General features: G+C 39.2%; 1 protein-coding gene across 1 annotated transcript in view; it reads right to left on the bottom strand.

Annotated features, from left to right (window-relative positions):
• Positions 1-23,656, bottom strand: part of LOC117394588 (cubilin-like) — a 108,396-nt gene that overhangs the window by 31,434 nt on the left and 53,306 nt on the right. Inside the window, 22 exon segments of the mRNA XM_059020105.1 lie at positions 3,323-3,548; positions 4,097-4,218; positions 5,212-5,361; positions 5,568-5,774; positions 6,039-6,210; positions 6,786-6,967; positions 7,471-7,611; positions 7,969-8,178; positions 8,500-8,678; positions 13,293-13,467; positions 13,668-13,851; positions 14,006-14,196; positions 14,648-14,794; positions 15,527-15,724; positions 16,423-16,615; positions 18,563-18,744; positions 19,184-19,389; positions 21,424-21,556; positions 21,647-21,775; positions 22,384-22,497; positions 23,068-23,184; positions 23,413-23,631. Of these exon segments, the coding sequence (XP_058876088.1) occupies positions 3,323-3,548; positions 4,097-4,218; positions 5,212-5,361; positions 5,568-5,774; positions 6,039-6,210; positions 6,786-6,967; positions 7,471-7,611; positions 7,969-8,178; positions 8,500-8,678; positions 13,293-13,467; positions 13,668-13,851; positions 14,006-14,196; positions 14,648-14,794; positions 15,527-15,724; positions 16,423-16,615; positions 18,563-18,744; positions 19,184-19,389; positions 21,424-21,556; positions 21,647-21,775; positions 22,384-22,497; positions 23,068-23,184; positions 23,413-23,631 (3,777 nt within the window).

The raw sequence follows: 23,656 nt of genomic DNA, 5'->3' as shown, positions 1-23,656 counted from the left end.
TAAATATAGACATATATAACGGATTGGTTTGCTCTGTTGGTTGCCAGCTATAACCAGCACACTTTCATCTAAATTAACTGAAACAATCCATTGCATCTTCTGTATGACGTGTAGAATTGCCCAAGCCTGCAATGGTACACATTTTCACAGTGAATGAACTTTGTTGCAATATCTCAGTTAATTCAATGTTGTGAAGTTAATGCCATTCTACACTATAGAGGGAAGCATTGCATAAAAACATATTATTGAAAAAAACTATTCATTGTTGACATTGCTCCAGATAAAAACCTGTTTTCATATAGCAGTTTACATTTTACACATCCACTGTTAATAAGAACCCCTAATAACAGGATGCCTTGCTTTGGCAGACATTTTTGACATAGGCAAAGCTCTGTATGGGAATGAATCATCAAGATACTAGGCTTTTTGTTTAAAAAAAAAAAGAAAAAAAACTCACAGTATTTTAATAGAACAAAGCCTTTGTGATTTTTGGATACAGTAATATTTTAGATTGTCCAGCATTCCTTTAAATATCACTGATTTTCTTCAGTTACACTGTGAATGCAATAAAATGTGAATCTAATCCCTTTGGAATCGAATCCCTCTTACTCATAACCCTATAATGTTCCTCCTGCCATAGAAATGCAGACTGGGGTTTAGTGTCTCTTGATAGCCCCAGAGAGACTTAAATAAGAGTCATTGCTAAAAGGTCAGCAACCCATGATGTCATGAGGCTGGTCTTGCCATGTGTTGCTATTTCAAACTAATACTCTTCAGATTGAAGGGAATATACGTATTTTAAAAAACCAAGCGGGTCATGAAATACCTCATTTTGTTTTCCACTCAAACACAGCAAAGAAAAACATTTTGACATCATGTGCAAACAAACACGTTATGTCATAAACAGTGCAGCGGAATCGACATGTACTGTATATTCCCCGGAACTCCTAGTACAACACGTTTTAACCACTTCAACACCATGACGTACGCACCTAATTGAAAACCCATTTACAGTACCATGCCGTACGTGCGTATGTCAAGTTTCCCATTCTATTCTATGATCAGTTTCTCAGTATAGCGTTTCAGGTTTCATTCTCTAAGGCATTGCTAGTACTGTGGAATGTGCAATGAAAGTCAGGGGAGGGTCAGATGACATTTTATCCAGTTGCGTGTCATGTAGCGATTCCAATCTAACTGTGGGCGTTTAGAAGGCTGAGATATATTGCAGGAAGCCATTCAGCTTTTACAAGTATATATATATATATATATATATATATATATATATATATATATATATATATATATATATATTGTAAACGAGCGGCACTCACTCGGGTTCGTTGCCCCTTTAAGAATACGACCCAGCACAACAGAAGTGTATTTTTAAGCGCGTTTGCGCTAATTTTTAATAAACACAAAATTAAACAAATACAAAATCAAAATAAACACCTAACTCCTCTTGAAGCACCAACTCAACTTTCAGGAACACATTGCCTAACACGGGACAGCTAAGCTGTTTTCCCGCCCTTACAAAAAACACAGGTTTGACACCGCACTTACTTTTTTTTACTCTGGCTACTCGGAGACAGAGCACCTCTTCTGCCTCCTTCTACTCAGCAGCCTCGAGCAGACTACCTGCTCTCCTTTTAAACCCCGCACCTGGGTCTAATTCCCCAATAACGCCCAGGTGCAGATGATAATTAATAATAAAACAATTAAACTAAACAATAAAACAATACAATTAACAAAAGGTGCATTCTCCCATGTTTCTCCCGCAGGGAGGTTTTAACCCCCTCCCTGCTGTCTCTCACAACCCGCTATCTTACAATATATATATATATATATATATATATATATATATATATATATATAATTTTTTGATATATTATTAGTTTTACTTGTTTAGTTATAGTTTATATAGGTTTTAGCGAAAGCTAAACATGGCACTGTATGTGGTCTTTCTATAATGAGCAACGGGAGTGAAGTTGGTTCGGAGGATTTCGATACCAGCAACAGTGATGCTGACTTATCACTCAGTGATTATGATGAAGAGGATGTGGAGCCAAGAACAGTACAAACTGTATGAACAGAAGAGCATGCAGCTACTTTACAGGTAAGCCAGCTGCAAACGGGAAGCTGTTTGGTTTGAATTGGCAGTGCTGTGACAAAATACTATCAAAACACAGCACTGGGTACAGGCAATGCGGCAGCCAGATCCATCACAATGCCTGTGCAAAGTAGCTATGTACACGCATTTGTGACTATCCCTCCAACACAAGCGAAGCAGACACCATAAAAAAGGTGCAGGGTCTGCTATGAAAATTAAAACAAAAGAAGACAGACAAAAGAAAAATCTGCACTGATTGCGAAGGCAACCCCGGGTTCTGTTGTATTGAACATTTCAATAACTCGCACAGAGCAAGTCGATACTGGCACACGTTTTGATGTTGTTTTTATTTGATAATTACTGTTTACTGATTGTTATTGTTATTGTTATTATCGTTATTAGAAGCGTTTTTGTTTTCATTGTTAAAAAAAACCCCAAAAAAACGTTTTTATCTCTATATTGAATATGGGTATGTAGTACACAGCAGCATAAAGGGTTAATGAGAAACAAAGTTTAAGTCATTTATTTGTGTTTTATTCAATTTATATAGCAATTACAGGTTTGAAAACATTATTATTATTATTATTATTTTCAAAATCTGGTACCTGGGAAGGGGTTTCATTTTTACATCTGGAGTTGAAGTGGTTAAATAAATGGACTCTGCAGAAACTGGGTGTTTGGAATTGTGAAATGTAGTAAAAGTGAACCTAACTCACAGTTTATGGGCACACAAAAAGAAGACAGCCCTGACTTTCAAGATCTGCTTTTGATCCAAGTATGTTACCCTAAATGTGCATTATGGGTGTATTTTAAATTTGGGATGAGGTATCTTCAAATTAATTTGTCACCTCTTTACTAATAGTTTAGATATCTCATTGATAAGGTATCTTCAAAGACTGTGTCTATACTGACCGACTGTGACTGTTCATTCTTCCTGTCACACGCTGATAACATACTGTCTAAAAAACTACTGCTTACCGGTAACTCTTTTCTCACACATGTAGTGCAAAGACATTTACATAATGCAACTTGTGCTTTTTTGACAATAAGTAAGCTAAACATACTGTAGGTTGCATTGTAGGTCCTGTGTGCATGCAAAATAAGAGCTTTTGGTATTCATGAAACATACTTAAAAACACCCTCTAACTTCATAGAATGTTTACAAACAATTTTACTGAAATGAAGTGTTACTTTTGTTAATAAGATTCACATTACCTGATGAATCTGTTATCCAAGTTGCATAGAATCCACCTGCTTGAACACTGTGGTCAGAGACAAACACCACCACAAGTTTGTTAGAGCCTGATTGGATAGTTCCCGGTGAGTTGGTACCGCAGTACTGTCCAATCACAGGTGATCCTGAGGAGCCACCATTCATTATAGTCACAGAGTCCCACATACACTCCGTGTGTGGCTCCACATCAAAGTAGGTGAAAGTGAGCTGGGGAAAAAAAAAAAGAGTTACATTCAGCGATTATTATGTCAAACATATTTACATTTTTAAACATTTAGATCCATTATCTGTATTGAGAAAGCCCAAGTGAAGAAGGTGCATACTGGGTGATTAAAATAATCTCTGTTCATGCTTAAAGCAAAGTTCCCTTATTCAGACCCCCTTTTTCATTTATTTGACTGCTTCTTCAACATGATGAATAAGGATGCTGATTCTTCCACTCTGAACAAGTGAGAACTTCAGGGCATTGATGATTTTCCTAAAGAGTTAGGTTGAGAAACTAAAACTGAAAGATGGGAAACCAAAAGATACATATTTTTTTGTGAAAACGTATCACTTACTAGTTCGATTTAAACAAAATAATGTTATATTTTAAACTGCTTTGCTCAAACAGCATCTATAATTCAGATGTACTGTAATCGTAGTAAACATGTACTGGTAAGTAACATTAGTCTGCCTAAGCAAGTAACTAATCTGTAACTTAACTCAAAAGTTACAAAAAAATCTGTTTTGAAGAGAAAAAAAAAAAACCTCACAGTGATAGTGTGACCTTCAGGTGCCTCCAGTAACCATGCACAGCGGTTCACGTTGTCATAAGGACTTGGGTAGCTGGGACTCGCAACAACTCCGCTTTCTCCAGTCTGCAAACCGCCACAGCCTGAGAGACAGAGATGAACACACAGTAGCAGTGATGCCTCTTCCGGGAACACTGGTCACAGGGACTCTAGTTTTAACTCTAGTTGCTCAGGTTTTTGTGCTGCTCTTAGTACTTAGGGCAGCAGTGTGGAGTAGTGGTTAGGGCTCTGGACTCTTGACCGGAGGGTCGTGGGTTCAATCCCAGGTGGGGGACACTGCTGCTGTACCCTTGAGCAAGGTACTTTATTATTTATTTATTTCTTAGCAGACGCCCTTATCCTAGATTGCTCCAGTAAAAACCCACCTGTATAAATGGGGAATTGTATGTAAAAATAATGTGATATCTTGTAACAATTGTAAGTCGCCCTGGATAAGGGCATCTGCTAAGAAATAAATAATAATAATAATAATAACAGTACATTTGGCATTGAACAGTACACAGTATTGGGGATTTGAAGAGGACATCTAAATGTTAAAACAATGTAAAAACATATTAGCACCATATATGTAAGTACACAATTGTATCAGAAAAGGGTTAAGGTTATATCGTGCAAAATAATTCACACATTAAGTACATTTTAACTATGCATAATAACATTGCCATTTTCTAAGTAACTACTATGTAAATACACAGTAATTCGACACACTTATATAGCTGCTGCAGTATACTGGGCTTCCTTATAAAAGGGAGCACTGTATAAAGGAGGCTGTGTGGTCCAGTGGTTAAAGAAAAGGGCTAGTAACCAGGAGGTCCCAGGTTCAAATCCCACCTCAGCCACTGACTCATTGTGTGACCCTGAGCAAGTCACTTAACCTCCTTGTGCTCCGTCTTTCGGGTGAGACGTAATTGTAAGTGACTCTGCAGCTGATGCATAGTTCACACACCCTAGTCTCTGTAAGTCACCTTGGATAAAGGTGTCTGCTAAATAAACAAATAATAATAATAATAATAATAATAATAATAATAATAATAAACACTAGCAGTATGTAGAAAAGGCAGTATTTTATTATTTACCTGTAAATGCATATTTGGCATGGAACCCAATATCCCCCATAGTGTAGTCAGACAAGAAGTGCACCCAGATCTGAGGGGCATAAACCACCAGTGGCACTGCGGGGACAGACTGTCCACAGAACCGGGCTAGCAACTCCCCATTAGCATTGCCTGGGATGGACATAACGTGAAAACAATTTACATTCTGAAGCATCTTAACTTTGCAGATTGAAGAAACATTAAAAAACAGGCAAACACATTTTTTATCTGTGTTGTACTTTGGCTTTACCTGCTTTCTTCAAGGGATTCGGAACAGGTATCTTCTGAAATGCCCCTGCATTTAGCAGTACTGCAGGGCTGGTGTAACTGTTACTCACCGAATCTGAACTCAATGTAGTCCCACTCGCAGGTTTGGTGGTGCTCCAGGTGAAAGTCATCAAAACTGATGGATATGGAGGAGTTCAAGTGAGACGGGTTCTGGATGATCCATTCACAGCTCAGGTTATTGGCATAGCTACTCTCACCATCATACCCAGGAGAAGTGAAATTCCCCCCATCGGGAACATTCAAGATACCGCCGCAAACTACAACACATCAAGCAGAAAAAGAGGCGATTGTTTAAATGTGCAAACACTGTTTAAAACAGGCTAATCTGACAAGCTAATTCACTGTACAACAATACAAGTAAGTATTTTTTTTTCACACACAGTAACCATTAGATTTTCCATTTCAGAAGCCGTTTGGGGAGGAATCATGTTTTAATAGTCACAAGTGTTGATACATTACAATCTGCAAGTCTGTCTTCTTCAGTAAGATACTGATTGCACATTTGTGTTGGAGTCGCTTACCAGCTTCTTCATCTGAAGTGTAGTCTGCACTGAAACCACCATTGGAAACGGAAGCATCTGTGACGAAAATCACTGCCATGGTGTTTCCTGATGACTTCACTTGTGTTCCAGAATCTACGTCTCCACAGTACCTTACCAGCATGGGAGCACTAAGAAGTATGCCATTATATACCTGATGGAAAAGGAACAGGTACGATAAAAAGCACATGGACCAAGCGGTAGGTATACAAACCACTAAATTTAGTGCATATGAAATAATTAGCATTTGCTTAGGTTTTTTGGTCGTTACCTCCTATGCATTTAATTAGGTAAAAATTTAAAACAACCACAAAATTAAATTAAAAAAAAGATACATCTGAGCTCCATAGAACCACCACAAACAGGGTGGAAAGCAATAAAGAAGGGAGGGAAACACTAATGCAAGAAATCATTCCATTATTCATGGTATTTCTTTTTTTAAATCTGATGCCCCACTGGACTGGGTAATATATACTCGGTCACATAATGCATAATGTTTTAAAACTGTGAAAAAAAATAAAATAATGCATTATAAAACAGATACATAGTTAGGAATCTTAACATGGTACAATTATACACAAAGTGACTGAAGGTGATATGCTATTTTATGGATTCCTTACAGTGGTAAATATCTTAGATCTACATTTAAGGCTGTCTAATGCTATTTATTCCACCGACTTACAAGAACAAATACAATTTGATAACACTGGCAGCTTTGCTCATACTTACAGCTACATAATCATAGTTGCAGTTCTGATGCTCTTCTATTCGCAGGTCATTGATGGTGAGAGTCACCCGTCTGCCCTCTGGCACGGTGATCCTCCATTCACACACCCGACTGTGTGGGTACAGGTTCGGGTAGTTGGGAGAGGTGATCGTTCCAGACGCTGCATTCAGGTCACCTCCACACTCTAGAGAGGAAAGAGTTTGAGTTCAAGCTAGGTTGTAACTGAGTCGTAGCAACAAGGTATTATTGTAAGTATGCATTTACACAATATCTAAATAAAAGAAACAATTTTGCAATCAACCTGTATTAGTCTTTTGCTACAGTACCAATGTATAAATACAGATATAAACATTAAACATATGTAAGATATAAAAATAATATAAAAAGCAGCAAAATCTTTTTTTTTAAATACTTTAATGCGCCATCAAGGGGTATTAAATTTATTATCAATGTTAAACAAAAATGGCAACCTAAGACAGGTAAGCATTATTCTTCGGTTGTAAGACAGGTGAGTTGTGTTACATTACTGAGTGAAATGGATTAATAATCTCACAAGAGCTGCGCTGCATTTGCACACATAGCAGCCAGTCAAGTCAAAAAACAATCAATAAAGGACGTGATTTGAAACAAGGCTTTGTACTGAGCCTAAAGTGAACGCTACTGGTCTAAAGGCACAGTAATACCCACCTTCAACACTGGCATCAAACCGCAGACTAAATCCTGAGGCACTAACAGAAGCATCACTGACAAATTTCACATAGGCATAGCTGTCAGAGGTGTCTACAGGAGAGGGTGGAATGTTCCCACAGTGTTTACCCAAAAGTCGCCCTGTGTAATAGAGAAAGGAGTTACCATTTCAAAAACAATTGCAATTCTAGCTTAGCAACAGGTAAAATGCAGACTCACTCAGAAGGAAAATGCTGAGGTTAGCAAGGATGTCAAGACAGTACAATTCAGTCGACGATTCTGGATACAACTTTTACAAAATTGTTAACTTCAACAGGATTGGGAAAGTCTAACATTTACATAAGATAGGTGCAGTGAATGAGTAAGAGTGGAGTAGCATCACTGAACAGAAAAAAGGGCAGACGGACCTTTCAGGGCTAATGTCTGTTTCAGAGCTACATCTCTTCCAAATGTGTACGTCATGTAAAATGCCACACTAGTTTAAAAGGCAACACTTACCAGTTGCATTGTGCTCTCTGACCTCCACATAATCATTACTGCAGTCTGTAGAATCCTGGAGGTCCAGTGCAGTAAAGCTTATTGTGAGGTAGTGACCAGTTGGTCCTTGTAGGTACCACTCACACTGAGAATTATCAGGGTAATTGGATTCAGTGTGTCCAGGACTGTGCAAAGTACCACTTTGTCCAATCAGCCTGCCGCCACAAGTTGCTGTAATAAAAATAATTTAAAAATAAAACAAAAACATGAGTGGATTGCATTTCACTGTTTTAACTACTTTGCTGAATCTGTTTAATTAAATGTGCTGTTATCATCATTAGGGGTTATGGGACCTTGATAAACATGAGCCCTTCAACTACTTTATTGATTTGCTCAGAAAACTTTTATTAGTTAATGTTAGTGAAGGCGAGTCCCTGCTGGAATAGGCACAGAACTAAATGTCAGGGGTGTTATTCTAAGGAATGGATAGTTCAAAAAGCAAGACCATGGGTGAAGCATCATATAGGTGTCCAGCAATTGTCTTGACTTTACCTATGGAATACTTGGCTTTGAATCCCTTGTGTGTGACACTGCTGTCAGTGCGGAATCGAAGGTACATGACAGAGCCTGTGGATTTCTGGGTGGAGGGGTGTTCTTGTCCGCAGATCTTGGCAATCAGAGGGGCGCTGGGACTCGCACCGTCACGCAATTCCAGGTAATCATACGAACAGCTATGATAGAGGAAAACAAGTTTAACCATTTTCAACAAGGAGGCTCTACAGAGCATGTTTCTACTTAAGACAAGTGCACCCTGCTGTACAGCTTGTTGTTTCTATATTGTACAAATGCCACATATACATATATATTTAACTCGGAAATTCTAGCATTAACAACTGCCTTAGTATGATGAAATACAATGTTCATGATGTAATACTGAAGTACTAAAACTAAATAAAAAACTAAATAAAAATGTGCATATATACAGACGTGCTCAAATTTGTTGGTACCCTTACAGCTCATTGAAATAATGCTTCATTCCTCCTGAAAAGTGATGGAATTAAAAGCTATTTTATCATGTATACTTGCATGCCTTTGGTATGTCATAGAATAAAGCAAAGAAGCTGTGAAAAGAGATGAATTATTGTTTTTTCTACAAAGATATTCTAAAATGGCCTGGACACATTTGTTGGTACCCCTTAGAAAAGATAATAAATAATTGGATTATAGTGATATTTCAAACGAATTAGTTTCTTTAATTAGTATCACACATGTCTCCAATCTTGTAATCAGTCATTCAGCCTATTTAAATGGAGAAAAGTAGTACTGTACTGTTTGGTATCATTGTGTGTACCACACTGAACATGGACCAGAGAAAGCAAAGGAGAGAGTTGTCTGAGGAGATCAGAAAGAAAATAATAGACAAGCATGGTAAAGGTAAAGGCTACAAGACCATCTCCAAGCAGCTTGATGTTCCTGTGACAACAGTTGCAAATATTATTAAGAAGTTTAAGGTCCATGGAACTGTAGCCAACCTCCCTGGGTGCGGCAGCAAGAGGAAAATCGACCCCAGATTGAACAGAAGGATAGTGTGAATGGTAGAAAAAGAACCAAGGATAACTGCCAAAGAGATACAAGCTGAACACCAAGGTGAAGGTACGTCAGTTTCTGATCGCACCATCCGTCGCTTTTTGAGCGAAGGTGGGCTCCATGGAAGAACACCCAGGAGGACTCCACTTTTCAAAGAAAAACATAAAAAAGCCAGACTGAAATTTGCTAAAATGCATATTGACAAGCCACAATCCTTCTGGGAGAATGTCCTTTGGACAGATATGTCAAAACTGGAGCTTTTTGGCAAGTCACATCAGCTCTATGTTCACAGACGAAAAAATGAAGCTTTCAAAGAAAAGAACACCATACCTACAGTGAAACATGTAGGAGGCTCGGTTATGTTTTGGGGCTGCTTTGCTGCGCCTGGCACAGGTGCCTTTAATCTGTGCAGGGCACAATGAAATCTCAAGTCTATCACAGCATTCTGGAGCGAAACGTACTGCCCAGTGTCAGAAAGCTCTGTCTCAGTCGCAGGTCATGGGTGCTCCAACAGGATAATGACCCAAAACACACAGCTAAAAGCACCCAAGAATGGATAGGAACAAAACATTGGACTATTCTGAAGTGGCCTTCTATGAGTCCTGATCTGAATCCTATTGAATCCTATCCATATGGAAAGAGCTGAAACTTGCAGTCTGGAGAAGGCACCCATCAAACCTGAGACAGCTGGAGCAGTTTGCTCAGGAAGAGTGGGCCAAACTACTTGTTAACAGGTGCAGAAGTATCATTGAGAGCTACAGAAAACATTTGATTGCAGTGATTGCCTCTAAAGGTTGTGCAACAAAATATTAGGTTAGCGGTCCCATCATTTTTGTCCATGCCATTTTCATTTGTTTTCTTATTTACAATATTATGTTGATTAAAAAATCAAAAGCAAAGTCTGATTTCTATTAAATATGGAATAAACAATGGTGGATGCCAATTACTTTTGTCAGTTTCAAGTTATTTCAGAGAAAATTGTGCATTCTTCGTTTTTTGTGGAGGGGTACCAACAAATTTGAGCACGTCTGTATATATATATATATATATATATATATATATATATATATATATATATATATATATATATATACAGTGCCTTGCATAAGTATTGCACCCCCCTTGGACTTTTCCACATTTTGTTGTGTTACAACCTGGAATTAAAATGGATTTAATTGGGATTTTTACCATTTGATTTACACAACATACTTAACACTTTGAAGGTGCAAAATATTTTTTATTGTGACACAAAAGTTAATTAAAGAAAAAAAAATGACTTTTGTTGGTTGCATAAGTATTCACCCCCCTGAGTCAATACTTGGTAGAAGCACCTTTGGCAGCAATTACAGCTGTGAGTCTTTTTGGGTAAGTCTCTACCAGCTTTACACATCTGGATCCTGCAATTTTTGCCGATTCTTCTTGGCAAAATTGCTCAAGCTCTGTCAAGTTGGATGGGAACCGTTGGTGAACAGCAATTTTCAAGTCTTGCCACAGATTCTCAATCGGATTGAGGTCTGGACTTTGACTGGGCTATTCTAAGACATTCAGGTTCTTGTTTTTAAACCACTCCAGTGTAGCTTTGGCTGTGTGTTTAGGGTCATTGTCCTGCTGGAAGGTGAACCTCCGCCCCAGTCCCAGGTCTCTTGCAGACTGAAACAGGTTTTCCTCTAGAATTTCCCTGTATTTGGCTCCATCCATCTTGCCCTCAATCCTGACCAGTTTCCCAGTCCCTGCTGATGAAAAGCATCCCCATAACATGATGCTGCCACCACCATGCTTCACCATGGGGAGGGTGTTCTCAGGGTGATGAGCAGTGTTGGCTTTGCGCCACACATAGCGTTTTGCGCTAAGGCCAAAAAGTTCAATTTTGGTCTCATCATACCAGAGAACCTTTTTCCACATGTTTGCTGTGTCTCCTACATGCCTTTTGGCAAAATCCAAACAGGATTTGATATGGGTTTTTTCAGCAATGGCTTTCTTCTCGCCACTCTTCCATAAAGCCCAGCTTTGTGGAGCGTCCGGGTTATAGTTGTCCCATGGACGGTTTCTCCCATCTCAGCTGTGGATCTCTCCAGCTCCTTCAGAGTTACCTTTGGCCTCTTGGTTGCTTCTCTAACTAATGCCCTCCTTACCTGGTCACTGAGTTTTGGTGGACGGCCTTCTCTAGGCAGAGTCGCGGTTGTGCCATATTCTTTCCATTTTTTAATAATGGATTTAACGGTGCTCCGGGGGATGTTCAAAGTTTGGGATATTTTTTTATAACCCAACCCTAATTGGTGCTTCTCCAGAACTTTATCCCGGACTTGTTTTGATAGCTCCTTGGTCTTCATGATGCTGTTTGTTTAGATATGCTCTCTAACAAACTCTGGGGCCTTCCAGAAACAGGTGTATTTAATCTGAGATCATGTGACACTTTAATTGCACACAGGTGGACTCCATTCAACTAATTATGTGACTTCTGAAGGGAATTGGTTGCACCAGAGCTTATTTATGGGTGTCACAGCAAAGGGGGTGAATACTTATGCAATCAAGACTTTTCAGTTTTTTATTTGTAAATATGTGGCTTTTTTTCCCCACTTCGACATTACGGACTATTTTGTGTAGATCAGTGACAAAAAATCCTAATTAAATCCATTTTAATTCCAGGTTGTAACACTACAAAATGTGGAAAAGTCCAAGGGGGGTGAATACTTATGCAAGGCACTGTATATATATATATATATATATATATATAGTTTTCAGTAGTTTATTGATCTGCTGTTTTAAGTAGATTTATCTTTCCTATGCTACTATAGTGGTACGCGGTTTTTAGCCAGACCTATGCATCTATTTTATTGTCAGCATTGTGGATTTTGTGAGTTTACTCATTTTCATGCTGTTTCTGCTGAACTTGATTCAGTGACATTTTGCATGTCGCCTGGTTACCTGCTGCAGTGCTCTTTAAAAAGGTTTTTCAATCTGTCTCACTGGAAATAGAGTGATAAACAATAACCATTTGTATTCATTTCTTGAGGAATGATCTTTTATATGTTATTTGTTCATTTCCCCAGTTGTACTTAGTAATAACAGCAAACTAGATGCATTACATAATTTCAAACACAACAAATAGTGTACAATTTAAATCACAATAAGTCTGTTAGAGTAAAACAAACAAAAGAAAAGCATTGGCTAAACTGACCTAAATGATAGTGGGTCTAAATGCCACTTTCATTTAAACCCTACAACTACAACACATTCTGCCATTTTTACAGATGGGAATACACTAAAGAGACAAGCATTCTTTGTCAGATCTGAGATTTTCCTAACAGACCTGCCCCTAAAATACGTCTCTTTGTATTTAGATTAGCCTCTGTTTAGATCAATTACATTTCCCAATTGTATCTACAAATGTTCATGTCTGTTCAGACAGACCCCAACCCCAGAAGTAGCCATTCCTATTGTATGTTGAGACTCTCCAAGAACAGCCTGCTGTGACCCTTCAAAGATTTTAAGTGAGAGGTCCTTTTTTTGCAGGCATCAAATCATCAAGTAACCTGAACTACTTTATGATCAACAGGGGATTGGGAAAGTCTGCCAAATTCTCTTATACTGTGCTTGGAAGTTTGTGTCTCTTTTCTAAACCAGGTATCAGGTTTCTTCATCCACACAAATTCCAGAAATACAGAAAGTGCTCCATGAATGTTCATGTTGTTCCATTAACTGTCTTAGTGTTCATACAGTAGCTCCAGCCTGGCCCTATACAGATGAGTAGTTGGTACCTGGCTGTAGGCTCAATGTAGAACTCGCCCTCGAAGTCCAGCTGAACAGCTTCTCCGTTGGGGACAGTGATGGTCCAGGAGCAGTCCACATTCTGGGGGTAGTTGTTAGGATAGTTGGGGGATGTGATATATCCAGACGGGTCTGAATCACTCATATAAATGTTTCCTCCACAGGCTGTCAAAATAACATGGGTAACAGTTTAGCCCCTGTATTGAACTCAGAATTTAGAAACTACATGGGCTGACAAGCACTCAGAATTTGGTTTCAGTAGCATTATTTATATAGATTTTTTCTAAAGCATTACATTTAGCCCGAAGAGTTATTTACATGATGTGACATGTATATAGGAACGGCTATCAGTCCCAGCCACTTACCCAGGCTCAGAGCCTCGTATGTGAGTTTGAAGCCCTGGCCCTCGTTGGAGCCGTCTGAGATGAAGCGAAGGAAGAGCTGGTTGTCTGTGGTGTGCATGGTGGAGGGTGTAGCTGAACCACAGTAACGGCCATTTTCACTGCTAGAGCCCAGAGGTGGGGAGGAGGCATCAGGGCCATTCCTCAACTAGGGGAAAAAATAATAATTATCAATATTAGTTTAAGTAAGTTCTCTTTTTCATGAAATGCTAATAACATCATTGAGAGGTGAATATGGATAGCACTGGTCATACAGTAAGTCTTGTTGTAAACAGTGACGATTTGTGTATTTGCCAGTTTACCTCCAGATAGTCTCCACTGCTGCAAGCTGTACCGTAACCTTGAATCTGGAATGGCTGCTCAAAGTGCACGGCTACAGTGAGCCCGCTGGTCACAGCCACGTGCCAGGAGCAGCTCAGGTTAGGAGTGTAGGTCTGGGGGTGGTTGGGAGATGTGAGAACACCTCTGTCAGCATGCAGAAGACCACCGCAGCCTAACAGGAAGGCATGATATGTGTTAAGATGAGAATTCTCAACATACATGAAAGAAATCAATTGCTTGTTAACCTACTTTGGCCCCCATTTGTATTATCACCAAAGAAGTTTCAAAATTAAATGTGCTGGTTTTCATACATATTAAATGTTTCAGTCAGTTATACTGTGCTGTAAATAGTGGGTTGTCAGGGTTAAATGTTGAGTAGTCATTTGGAGTATTAGCTTTTGTGTGGATGAAGGCAATGTCAGTCATTTGATTGCTTTGGGGAATCCCCCGTTCGAGCAGTATCAAACTCATTGTGCTCAAGTTTAATAAGAGATTAGTTACAATGTGACTGCACGACTCTCGGATCATCATCAAGCAAACAGAAGAAAAATAACATGCTATTGTCAGTGCAACTCTCCTGTAATGTGGTTCCCTGTATTTCAATGGAGGTAGCCTAAACTTACTCTTGTGGTACGAGGCGTTGAACCCTCCTCCGGAATAGCTGCCATCAGCAGTAAACCGAATGAACATGGCATCGCCAGTAGATCGGATTGGTCCAGGGAGCTCTCTGCCACAAATAGTGGCCAGTAATGGTGACACGTTGGTTTCCCCTAAAAAAAAAAAAAAAATATATATATATATATATATATATATATATATATATAATTTAAATTAAAAAGTTCCTGTCATTTAAGTAAATTCTTACATTTAGTTTTAAAAGGCACAAGAAGTACACATTTGTTATCACGTCTGTCGGTTCACTTTGCTTTCTATAACACTGTATTAAGAACAACATACAGTAATAAGCAACTCAAAAAAGTTAAGGGGATACCTTTTTTGCTTATTTAATACACTTCTCAAAACTATTTATTAGCAAGTTTTTTTTTCTGAAAGTAAACTAGTTAGCTGGCTCTTACAGATAGCCACCCCGGGTGTTGGTTTGACGATACCTTGTAACAATCCAACTACTTTTCAATAGGGTTCTGGACCTTGGTTCTTACTTTATACAATAGGGTTCAGACTACGTTTCAGTTTAATTTGTGAAGAGTGCTCATTTTGCAATAATATCCCTAAATAGTTGGGTATCTGTTAGATGTTTCTTTATTAATATTCTCAAACAATTATGCTACAAGAGCTTTGTAAGAAGAAGATTTGATAATCTAGCCCGTAAAGTTCTTAGAAACGCCAACTCCTAAGAGGCACTTTTCCAGTTAAAACCTGAAGATACAAGCTGAATGATTTCTCATTAGCTGTGCTTTTAATAATTCCCTATAAAACATGACTTTGTTGAAATGTGTTTCTTTTACCAAGGTTACAAGTCAAGGAGACCTGCTCAGTCTTACCATCTCTGATGACGAGACTGTCGTAGAAGCAGCTGCTGTGGGATTCGATATCCACAGAAAGGATATTGAGCTCTACAGTGGAGTCTGGAGAGCGGATAACCCAGGTGCACTCCAGGTTGTTCTGATAGTCACTGGGCCAGCCAGGAGAGAAGAGGAAAGAGGGGGAGTCCCCGGTCATGAGAGCACCTCCACAGGCACCTAAAAAACAACGGGTGCACACGAATCAGATCAGTGAATTAATGACAGGAATGTCTTGGGTTTGTTTCTTAAATTAGAGGGTCCTTAACCGTCTTGTAAAATTGCACCTAGGATTTACATTCATGTCCTATATCTTAAACATTGAGTGTTTACTACAAGAATATACCTCACTGGTTCACAGCCATTTGACTATATATGTACATTATAATTTATTGATAGAATGATATTCAATTTTTGTAACATTTATTTAAATGTTTATTTATACAGATGTGTGATTGTGTTGTTATTACTAAAGTCATTACTATAGCTATTACTAAAGAAGGGACCATTTCAAAAAAGGTAAAGGGTTGATATACAAAATGTTAGTTGCAATACAAACCTGGAGTCTGATATCAGATAAAAAAAAAACTCTTGTTCTCAAAAGAAGTCTTCAGTTCCCCCAACCCTGTAAACACTGATGTTGCTTCTCTGTGTTTTCAGCCAGTATACAAAAATAAAAATCTGCAGCTTAACAGGTAGCTGAGATGGAGAGCACAAGTATGACAGTGTCATAAAACTCCATCAACTAATACAACTGTACTTAAAGCAACCTCTGCCTCCCATTCAAGTTTGTATTGGTTGTAAGTGAAAGTGCAATAAAACATGCATTGCTTGTACAGCAGCCTCTGTCCATCACACAATAAAACATGCAGACAGACCTGGAGCTATGGTGGGTAGGGCCCCAGAGGCCTCTATCGCAAGCCACTCCAGCATGAAGCCCCTCCCACTGACAGAGTCATCGGACTGAAACTCCAGAGTCATGGAGCTGCCCGAGCTGCTGACAGGGGGAGGAGGGTGGAGCCCACAGAACGTCCCCAGCTGGTAAGAATGAACACTTGGGCCATCAAAGATCTGCATTGAAAAGAAAAGCAGTGTTCAGGAGTAATAGACCCTTGGTGGTCAAGTCATTTTATTTTTCCCCCTCATCTCCCTCTTAACGACCCAGGACGTGGATCAAAACAATGGTAAAATAGTTGATCAGGTATAATAGATATTTGTTACAATATGTTGTGCAGAGGAAGCTTGTAGTGAGAATGGCATTAAAGCCAGGCATCAACCACAAAATGTCTGCTTATTACAATGTTTTCTGACAACAAAAGTGCATGACTGAACACGTGTGGGACATTTTAGAAAATCAAGACATACAGACGTGCTCAAATTTGTTGGTACCCTTACAGCTCATTGAAATAATGCTTCATTCCTCCTGAAAAGTGATGAAATTAAAAGCTATTTTATCATGTATACTTGCATGCCTTTGGTATGTCATAGAATAAAGCAAAGAAGCTGTGAAAAGAGATGAGTTATTGCTTATTCTACAAAGATATTCTAAAATGGCCTGGACACATTTGTTGGTACCCCTTAGAAAAGATAATAAATAATTGGATTATAGTGATATTTCAAACTAATTAGTTTCTTTAATTAGTATCACACATGTCTCCAATCTTGTAATCAGTCATTCAGCCTATTTAAATGGAGAAAAGTAGTCACTGTGCTGTTTGGTATCATTGTGTGCACCACACTGAACATGGACCAGAGAAAGCAAAGGAGAGAGTTCTCTGAGGAGATCAGAAAGAAAATAATAGACAAGCATGGTAAAGGTAAAGGCTACAAGACCATCTCCAAGCAGCTTGATGTTCCTGTGACAACAGTTACAAATATTATTAAGAAGTTTAAGGTCCATGGAACTGTAGCCAACCTCCCTGGGTGCGGCCGCAAGAGGACAATCGACCCCAGATTGAACAGAAGGATAGTGCGAATGGTAGAAAAAGAACCAAGGATAACTGCCAAAGAGATACAAACTGAACTCCAAGGTGAAGGTACGTCAGTTTCTGATCGCACCATCCGTCGCTTTTTGAGCAAAAGTGGGTCTATGGAAGAAGACCCAGGAGGACTCCACTTTTGAAAGAAAAACGCCAGACTGAAATTTGCTAAAATGCATATTGACAAGCCACAATCCTTCTGGGAGAATGTCCTTTGGACAGATGAGTCAAAACTGGAGCCTTTTGGCAAGTCACATTAGCTCTATGTTCACAGACGAAAAAATGAAGCTTTCAAAGAAAAGAACACCATACCTACAGTGAAACATGGAGGAGGCTCGGTTATGTTTTGGGGCTGCTTTGCTGCGCCTGGCACAGGGTGCCTTGAATCTGTGCAGGGCACAATGAAATCTCAAGACTATCAAGGCATTCTGGAGTGAAACGTACTGCCCAGTGTCAGAAAGCTCTGTCTCAGTCGCAGGTCATGGGTCCTCCAACAGGATAATGACCCAAAACACACAGCTAAAAGCACCCAAGAATGGAAAAGAACAAAACATTGGACTATTCTGAAGTGGCCTTCTATGAGTCCTGATCTGAATCCTATCGAACATCTATGGAAAGAGCTGAAACTTGCAGTCTGGAGAAGGCACCCATCAAACCTGAGACAGCTGGAGCAGTTTGTTTGATTGCAGTGAATGCCTCTAAAGGTTGTGCAACAAAATATTAGGTTAGCGGTCCCATCATTTTTGTCCATGCCATTTTCATTTGTTTTATTATTTACAATATTATGTTGAATAAAAAATCAAAAGCAAAGTCTGATTTCTATTAAATATTGAATAAACAATGGTGGATGCCAATTACTTTTGTCAGTTTCAAGTTATTTCAGAGAAAATTGTGCATTCTTCGTTTTTTGTGGAGGGGTACCAACAAATTTGAGCACGTCTGTATCTGATATCTATAGTATACAAAGGCAATTGCCTATTCCTGTACTGCTGCAATTCCAATTGTAGAAAAGAGTTACAACACGACGGAAAGCACGGACCTTCAGTTTGTCAAAGTAACATTCGTACGTGTCCTCAACATCCATCTCAAAGATCCAAACTCGGATGAAATAGTCAGCATTGACTGTGATGGTCCAGCGATAGTCTGCATTGTCAGGGTAATCCCTTGGCCAAAGTGGAGAGGCAATCTGTCCTGCTGATCCGGTAATCTCATTTCCATACACTGCAGTAAGAAACATGGGAAACAACAGGTACGATGACAATAAAATATCAGCACTCATGTTCATTATTTTTTAACCCCCAGAACAGTGGCTAGGATCTGGGCTGGCAAGTGCAAGATAGCCATTCAGCCTCGTCCTGCCGATCCAAAGGCTGGGTTAGGAACACTGGAGCCTATGTTCTATATAAGGATTACACTTAATTAGTGTATAGCAACTGATCTGCTGAGTATAACATGGTTTGGAAATACTAGTTACTGATGTGTTAATTATGTTACTGTGACTGTAAAATATACTCTAAATGTTGGAATACTTTACTATATGTGTGCATGTATATTAGTATATGCACAGATAGTGAGGCACCATGCTTAGTGTGTACTGTACTTGATATGGAATGTAATTACAATATACTATCAAAAGTCATTCATTTTTCTTTTAACTCACAGTGTGCGAATGTCGCCCTGAAGCCAGCACCACCTATCGATCCGTCCGAGACAAACTTCACCCACAGGATGTGTCCGATGACAGAGGTGTAGTTGACAGGAAGGGAATTCCCGCAGAAGCGCCCCACCAGATGGCCTGTGGCATTTCCTTCCCGGATCTCCAGGTAGTCGTTGACACAGTTCGGACTGGGCTGGAGCTGCAACATTCTGTTTCCATAGCAAACAAGAGAACAGTGAACCAGGGAAATATGTGCAGAATTTGCATTGGGTCTTCACTTTCATGTAAAGCAGGTTTACCTATATTATATTAAAAACCAATGCAGGCGAAGACAATGGGTACTCTAATCGACTGAACGTAATGTGGCAGAAAGATATGTGGTCTTACACTGCAACATCTTAAAGATCTGCCTTAAATTATATAATACAAATTAAAAGATTAGAAACAGTGCTAGTCATTATTAAGGCTACGATTTTGTCACGGAGGTCACAGAAATTGTGAAGTGAAATTTTGGAAATGGATGTAAAAACACATTTGATTAGGCGCTGCCTTTATTTCCTTTAAAACTGCAGTATGTCATGCACTGAAAATACAAATCTGCGAGTATCTGTAAATTGTTTGGTTGCGTATGCACACAGCATTTACGTGTAGCTATGTAGGTGAGTGAATGAGACAGCTGAGCTAGCAAGCATGTTAATGGCTGACAGCTGAAATACAAAACAATTGTGAGTGAGCTGTTTTCCGTAAAAGACAGAAGAACAAATGCATCGGAGAAAAGAAGTTTACCGACTTACAGAGGCTTTCTTTACAACATGCTGTTTCAGAATCGTGGAAAACTCTAAAGCCTGGTTCATACTTCTGTCGCAGATGAATGTGGTACATAAGGTACAGACAGCTATAAAAGCTGTCCAGCTTCACTATTTGCTAAAAAAGTACGCATTGTGTCCTAGCTGTTTTGGCTGTGCAAAGTGGCCGCAGCTGTTGTTCACACTTTAAATACAGACCGCATTCGCGAAATTGGATAAAATCAAAAAAGACGTCATTGGTACATCCATCCTCTCAAACAACAAAGCACCCAAAAGGGAGAATTTCAAACATTAATTAGAGAGATGCGGGTATGTAACAGTGAGAGATATTTTATGTATTTTAGAAAGGGTGTAGGCCTCTCCAAAAAAGGCGCACGTCACAAGATTGTAGATGATGTAATTCCGGCTTGTCGCACAGGGTCGGACACCCTCAATTCAAATTATGTCGGAGTCTGAATAGGTACTGTAAGTTTTGTACTCGAAAGTAACATTTAAACTTGCCAGTAGTCAAACGCAATAGTCTTTATAGTATTGGTTTTGGTGTACTATTGGGTGTGCCAAAATTGGAGCCTTAATCATTATAGATTCTCTACATGTTATACACCTTTGGAGCAAGTTCTAAAGACACTGAGCTTAATAACTAAAGGTGAGGAAATCAGCATTCTTCAGGTGAACACATGGCAAAGTTAGTAATCCAGCATTAGGGGAATAAAGTGTGCAGAACACGCAAACTGTGCTCTGTTGTCTGATATACATGGTACAATCTTTGAGAATGGGATATATTGTCGGCCAAAACATTGAAAACAAGACTGGGTTCTATTTTAATGATGTAAATAAAAGCAGATCAAAACAAGGCACCCCATCCCCATTAATTCTTAATTTATCCAGGTGGTGTTTCATAACCCCCTAATTAACAACATTAAAAACAAAAGAACATTTGATGCGTTTTCCAGTTTTAGCCCCTTTCACACTGGCATAATCCCTTTTATCTGTTCAACCCTTTTATCTGTTCAACTTCTGTAGATTGAATCATCAGCCCAAATGTTGATGAGAGCAAATGTTTCTTCATCCCTGCTGCAATCTGGCTCTGGTGTGTCTCAATCAACAAAAATATGGCTAAACAGAACAAACGGAATGTTCCTTGTGGAAGTGAAACCTTCACACAGGCGTGGCTGTTTATTACTTCATCTGCTTACGAACGGCCATCATGCATTTTGTCTTGCTCAACCCAGATCTCACATCCTGAGGTGGGTCGCTGCCGACCCGGGTACGATCTGGATACATGGCTTTACACTATGCAGGATTGTGACCAGGGTAGCCAGGAACCGGGTCGGGACTCAGGTAGGAAAGCCAGTGTGAAAGGGGTTTAATAAGAAAATATTAGATATTCTAATTTCAGGTGCTTCCCTGCAAATATAACTGTCAAATCATACTTACGTGAAGGAGAGCTGCAGGCGGTTGCCAGGGGAGCTCAGGATGTTCCAGACACACTCAATGTTTGATGGGTAGGTATCAGGATAGTTGGGGCTGTTGAAGGCTCCTGTTTCCATGTATAATGCACCTCCACATGCTGAAACAGAATCAAAGACATTAACAGTCGGAGAGAAAAGGACAATAATTGACCGCAGTTTATATGAGAAAAGTAGATTGTGAGGCTTACCTGATGTGGAGGCCCCATATGTTGCTCTGAACCCTTTGTCCGAGTCTTGACCATTGGAAATGAAGTTCACTACCAGTGCGTTGCTGAAAGATGTGGCAGGGTGTGGGACAGCAGTACCGCAGTAGCGACCTAAAAAAGAAGACAAAAGTCAAATAAACATGTAGAAGAATTGTGATAAAAAGCAGGCAAGCTGGCTTCAATTCTCAAAAACACTGACACTCAGTCACGAAACACAGTCACAAAACATCTGTAACCTTACACACTTACTCATTCCTAGAGGCATAAGAATATCAAATGTTCTTCTTGCATTTAAAGTAGGGCATCTTGTGATGTCGTAATGAGTCCATCCATAATTTTTAACCAGAAACTCTAAGGTAAAACTATATGTTACTAGAAGTCATGTAGTTTTATCTACTTACCGTATTTGTTGTATATCACAACACAACATTGAAACCATGGAATTATTTAATGGAACTCAAGCAATAAGAGAATCACGGTATGGGTTTAATTCTAAACAGTACACTATGGAAATCATGATCATTCCAAAATGGTGGCCCATGCAGGATGATGGAGACAACACAATTTTCTGTTCATCTAACATGGGTTTTGTGTTGGAAATTCCTACATAATCTTAAAGTAGTTTGCAGAATAATGTACTGTAGAACAGTGTATAGTGATGAATGTAGTGCATCCCACCAGAACACTACATAAATCATTCCTTTCATACCATTACTTACCTACTGATGGTGCCTCGTAGTTATTTCCATCCAAAATTTCTACCACGTCCGTTGTGCAGTTACCATTTTTGTTTTCTAAACTGAAGTCGGTGAAAGACAATGTAACGTGGTTGACTGTGTAAATAAAAGGAAACGAGTCAGTGCATGCCAGGGACACATTTAATTTTTTATTGGGCAGAGAACAATAGGCTTTGAAGCTGGAACTGCTAGTGTGCTTTAGAAAAATGATTGAATGTGTGACTTGAGCTGTTTCCTACAGTTGGAATGGTCACTGACTTGGCAGTTGAGTATGGAGATAAGGGTTAAAGGAAATCTTGGTGTCCTGGACAGGCTGGATTAAAAGAGTTTGTGTGAGTTTCTGAGGTTTATGTACTTATTTATTTAATTAACCATGAGATAAGAATATTGAGTAACATTACTGATGGAATATGATGGCCACAAGTAATATTTAGCAAATTCAGTATTTAGCTATCTATGCCTATTGCTACAGAACGGTGACATCCACCAAATACATTTTTATTCAAAACAAAACAGCACAAGGAGTTTATTAAGATTATATTTCCAAAATGATAACTAATATTTGTCTCTGTAGGCACAAAATAGACACATTAAGCATAAGATATGACATTTAAAAAAAAAACAAAGGTGAGCTTTTCATACACGTTTTGTTTTTGTTCTACATACATGGCTCTTGGGCTTGAATGATCCAGCTGCAGTTCTGATTAGAGGGGTAGTTATTAGGATACATAGGCGAGGCAATGGCTCCACCAATATCATCAGTGGTGATGACGGCTCCACAAGCTGCAATACAAACAAACCATGCCATTACCATGGTAGTACTCTACCCTCCCCCTTCAACACATTTTGGATGGAATAAATCCAGGTTTCTGCTTTAATTTAAACTGGGGAAATCTTGGACTCTGTCTTAATTAAAATCTGCCTGTATTTTCAATTATAAACATAACTACAGTCATCAGTTCTCGTTCTAGCATTATACACGGATTGGCTCATGCTTTCCTGGGAACTAACCTTCAGAGAATCCAGCGCTAAAGCCTTTATGGTTATTGCTGCTGTCTGATCGGAAGCGTACATAGATGGTGCTTTGAGTTGAGGTGATTGGTGTAGGCCTGTCCAGACCACACAGCTTCCCCAGCAGCGGAGCCTGGCTGTTCGGTCCATCATAAACCTGCAGGTGAAGGAACAAGAACAGCTTTAAACAGGTCTTCAGAAAACCATGAATGCTGTATGCTAGAGTAACAGTAAGGTTTTGGTG

The sequence above is a fragment of the Acipenser ruthenus genome, chromosome 3 (assembly GCF_902713425.1).
Source record: "Acipenser ruthenus chromosome 3, fAciRut3.2 maternal haplotype, whole genome shotgun sequence".
Lineage (NCBI taxonomy): Eukaryota > Metazoa > Chordata > Actinopteri > Acipenseriformes > Acipenseridae > Acipenser > Acipenser ruthenus.
Note: the sequence above shows the minus strand (reverse complement) of the source record. Positions and strands in the feature narration are given on the sequence as shown.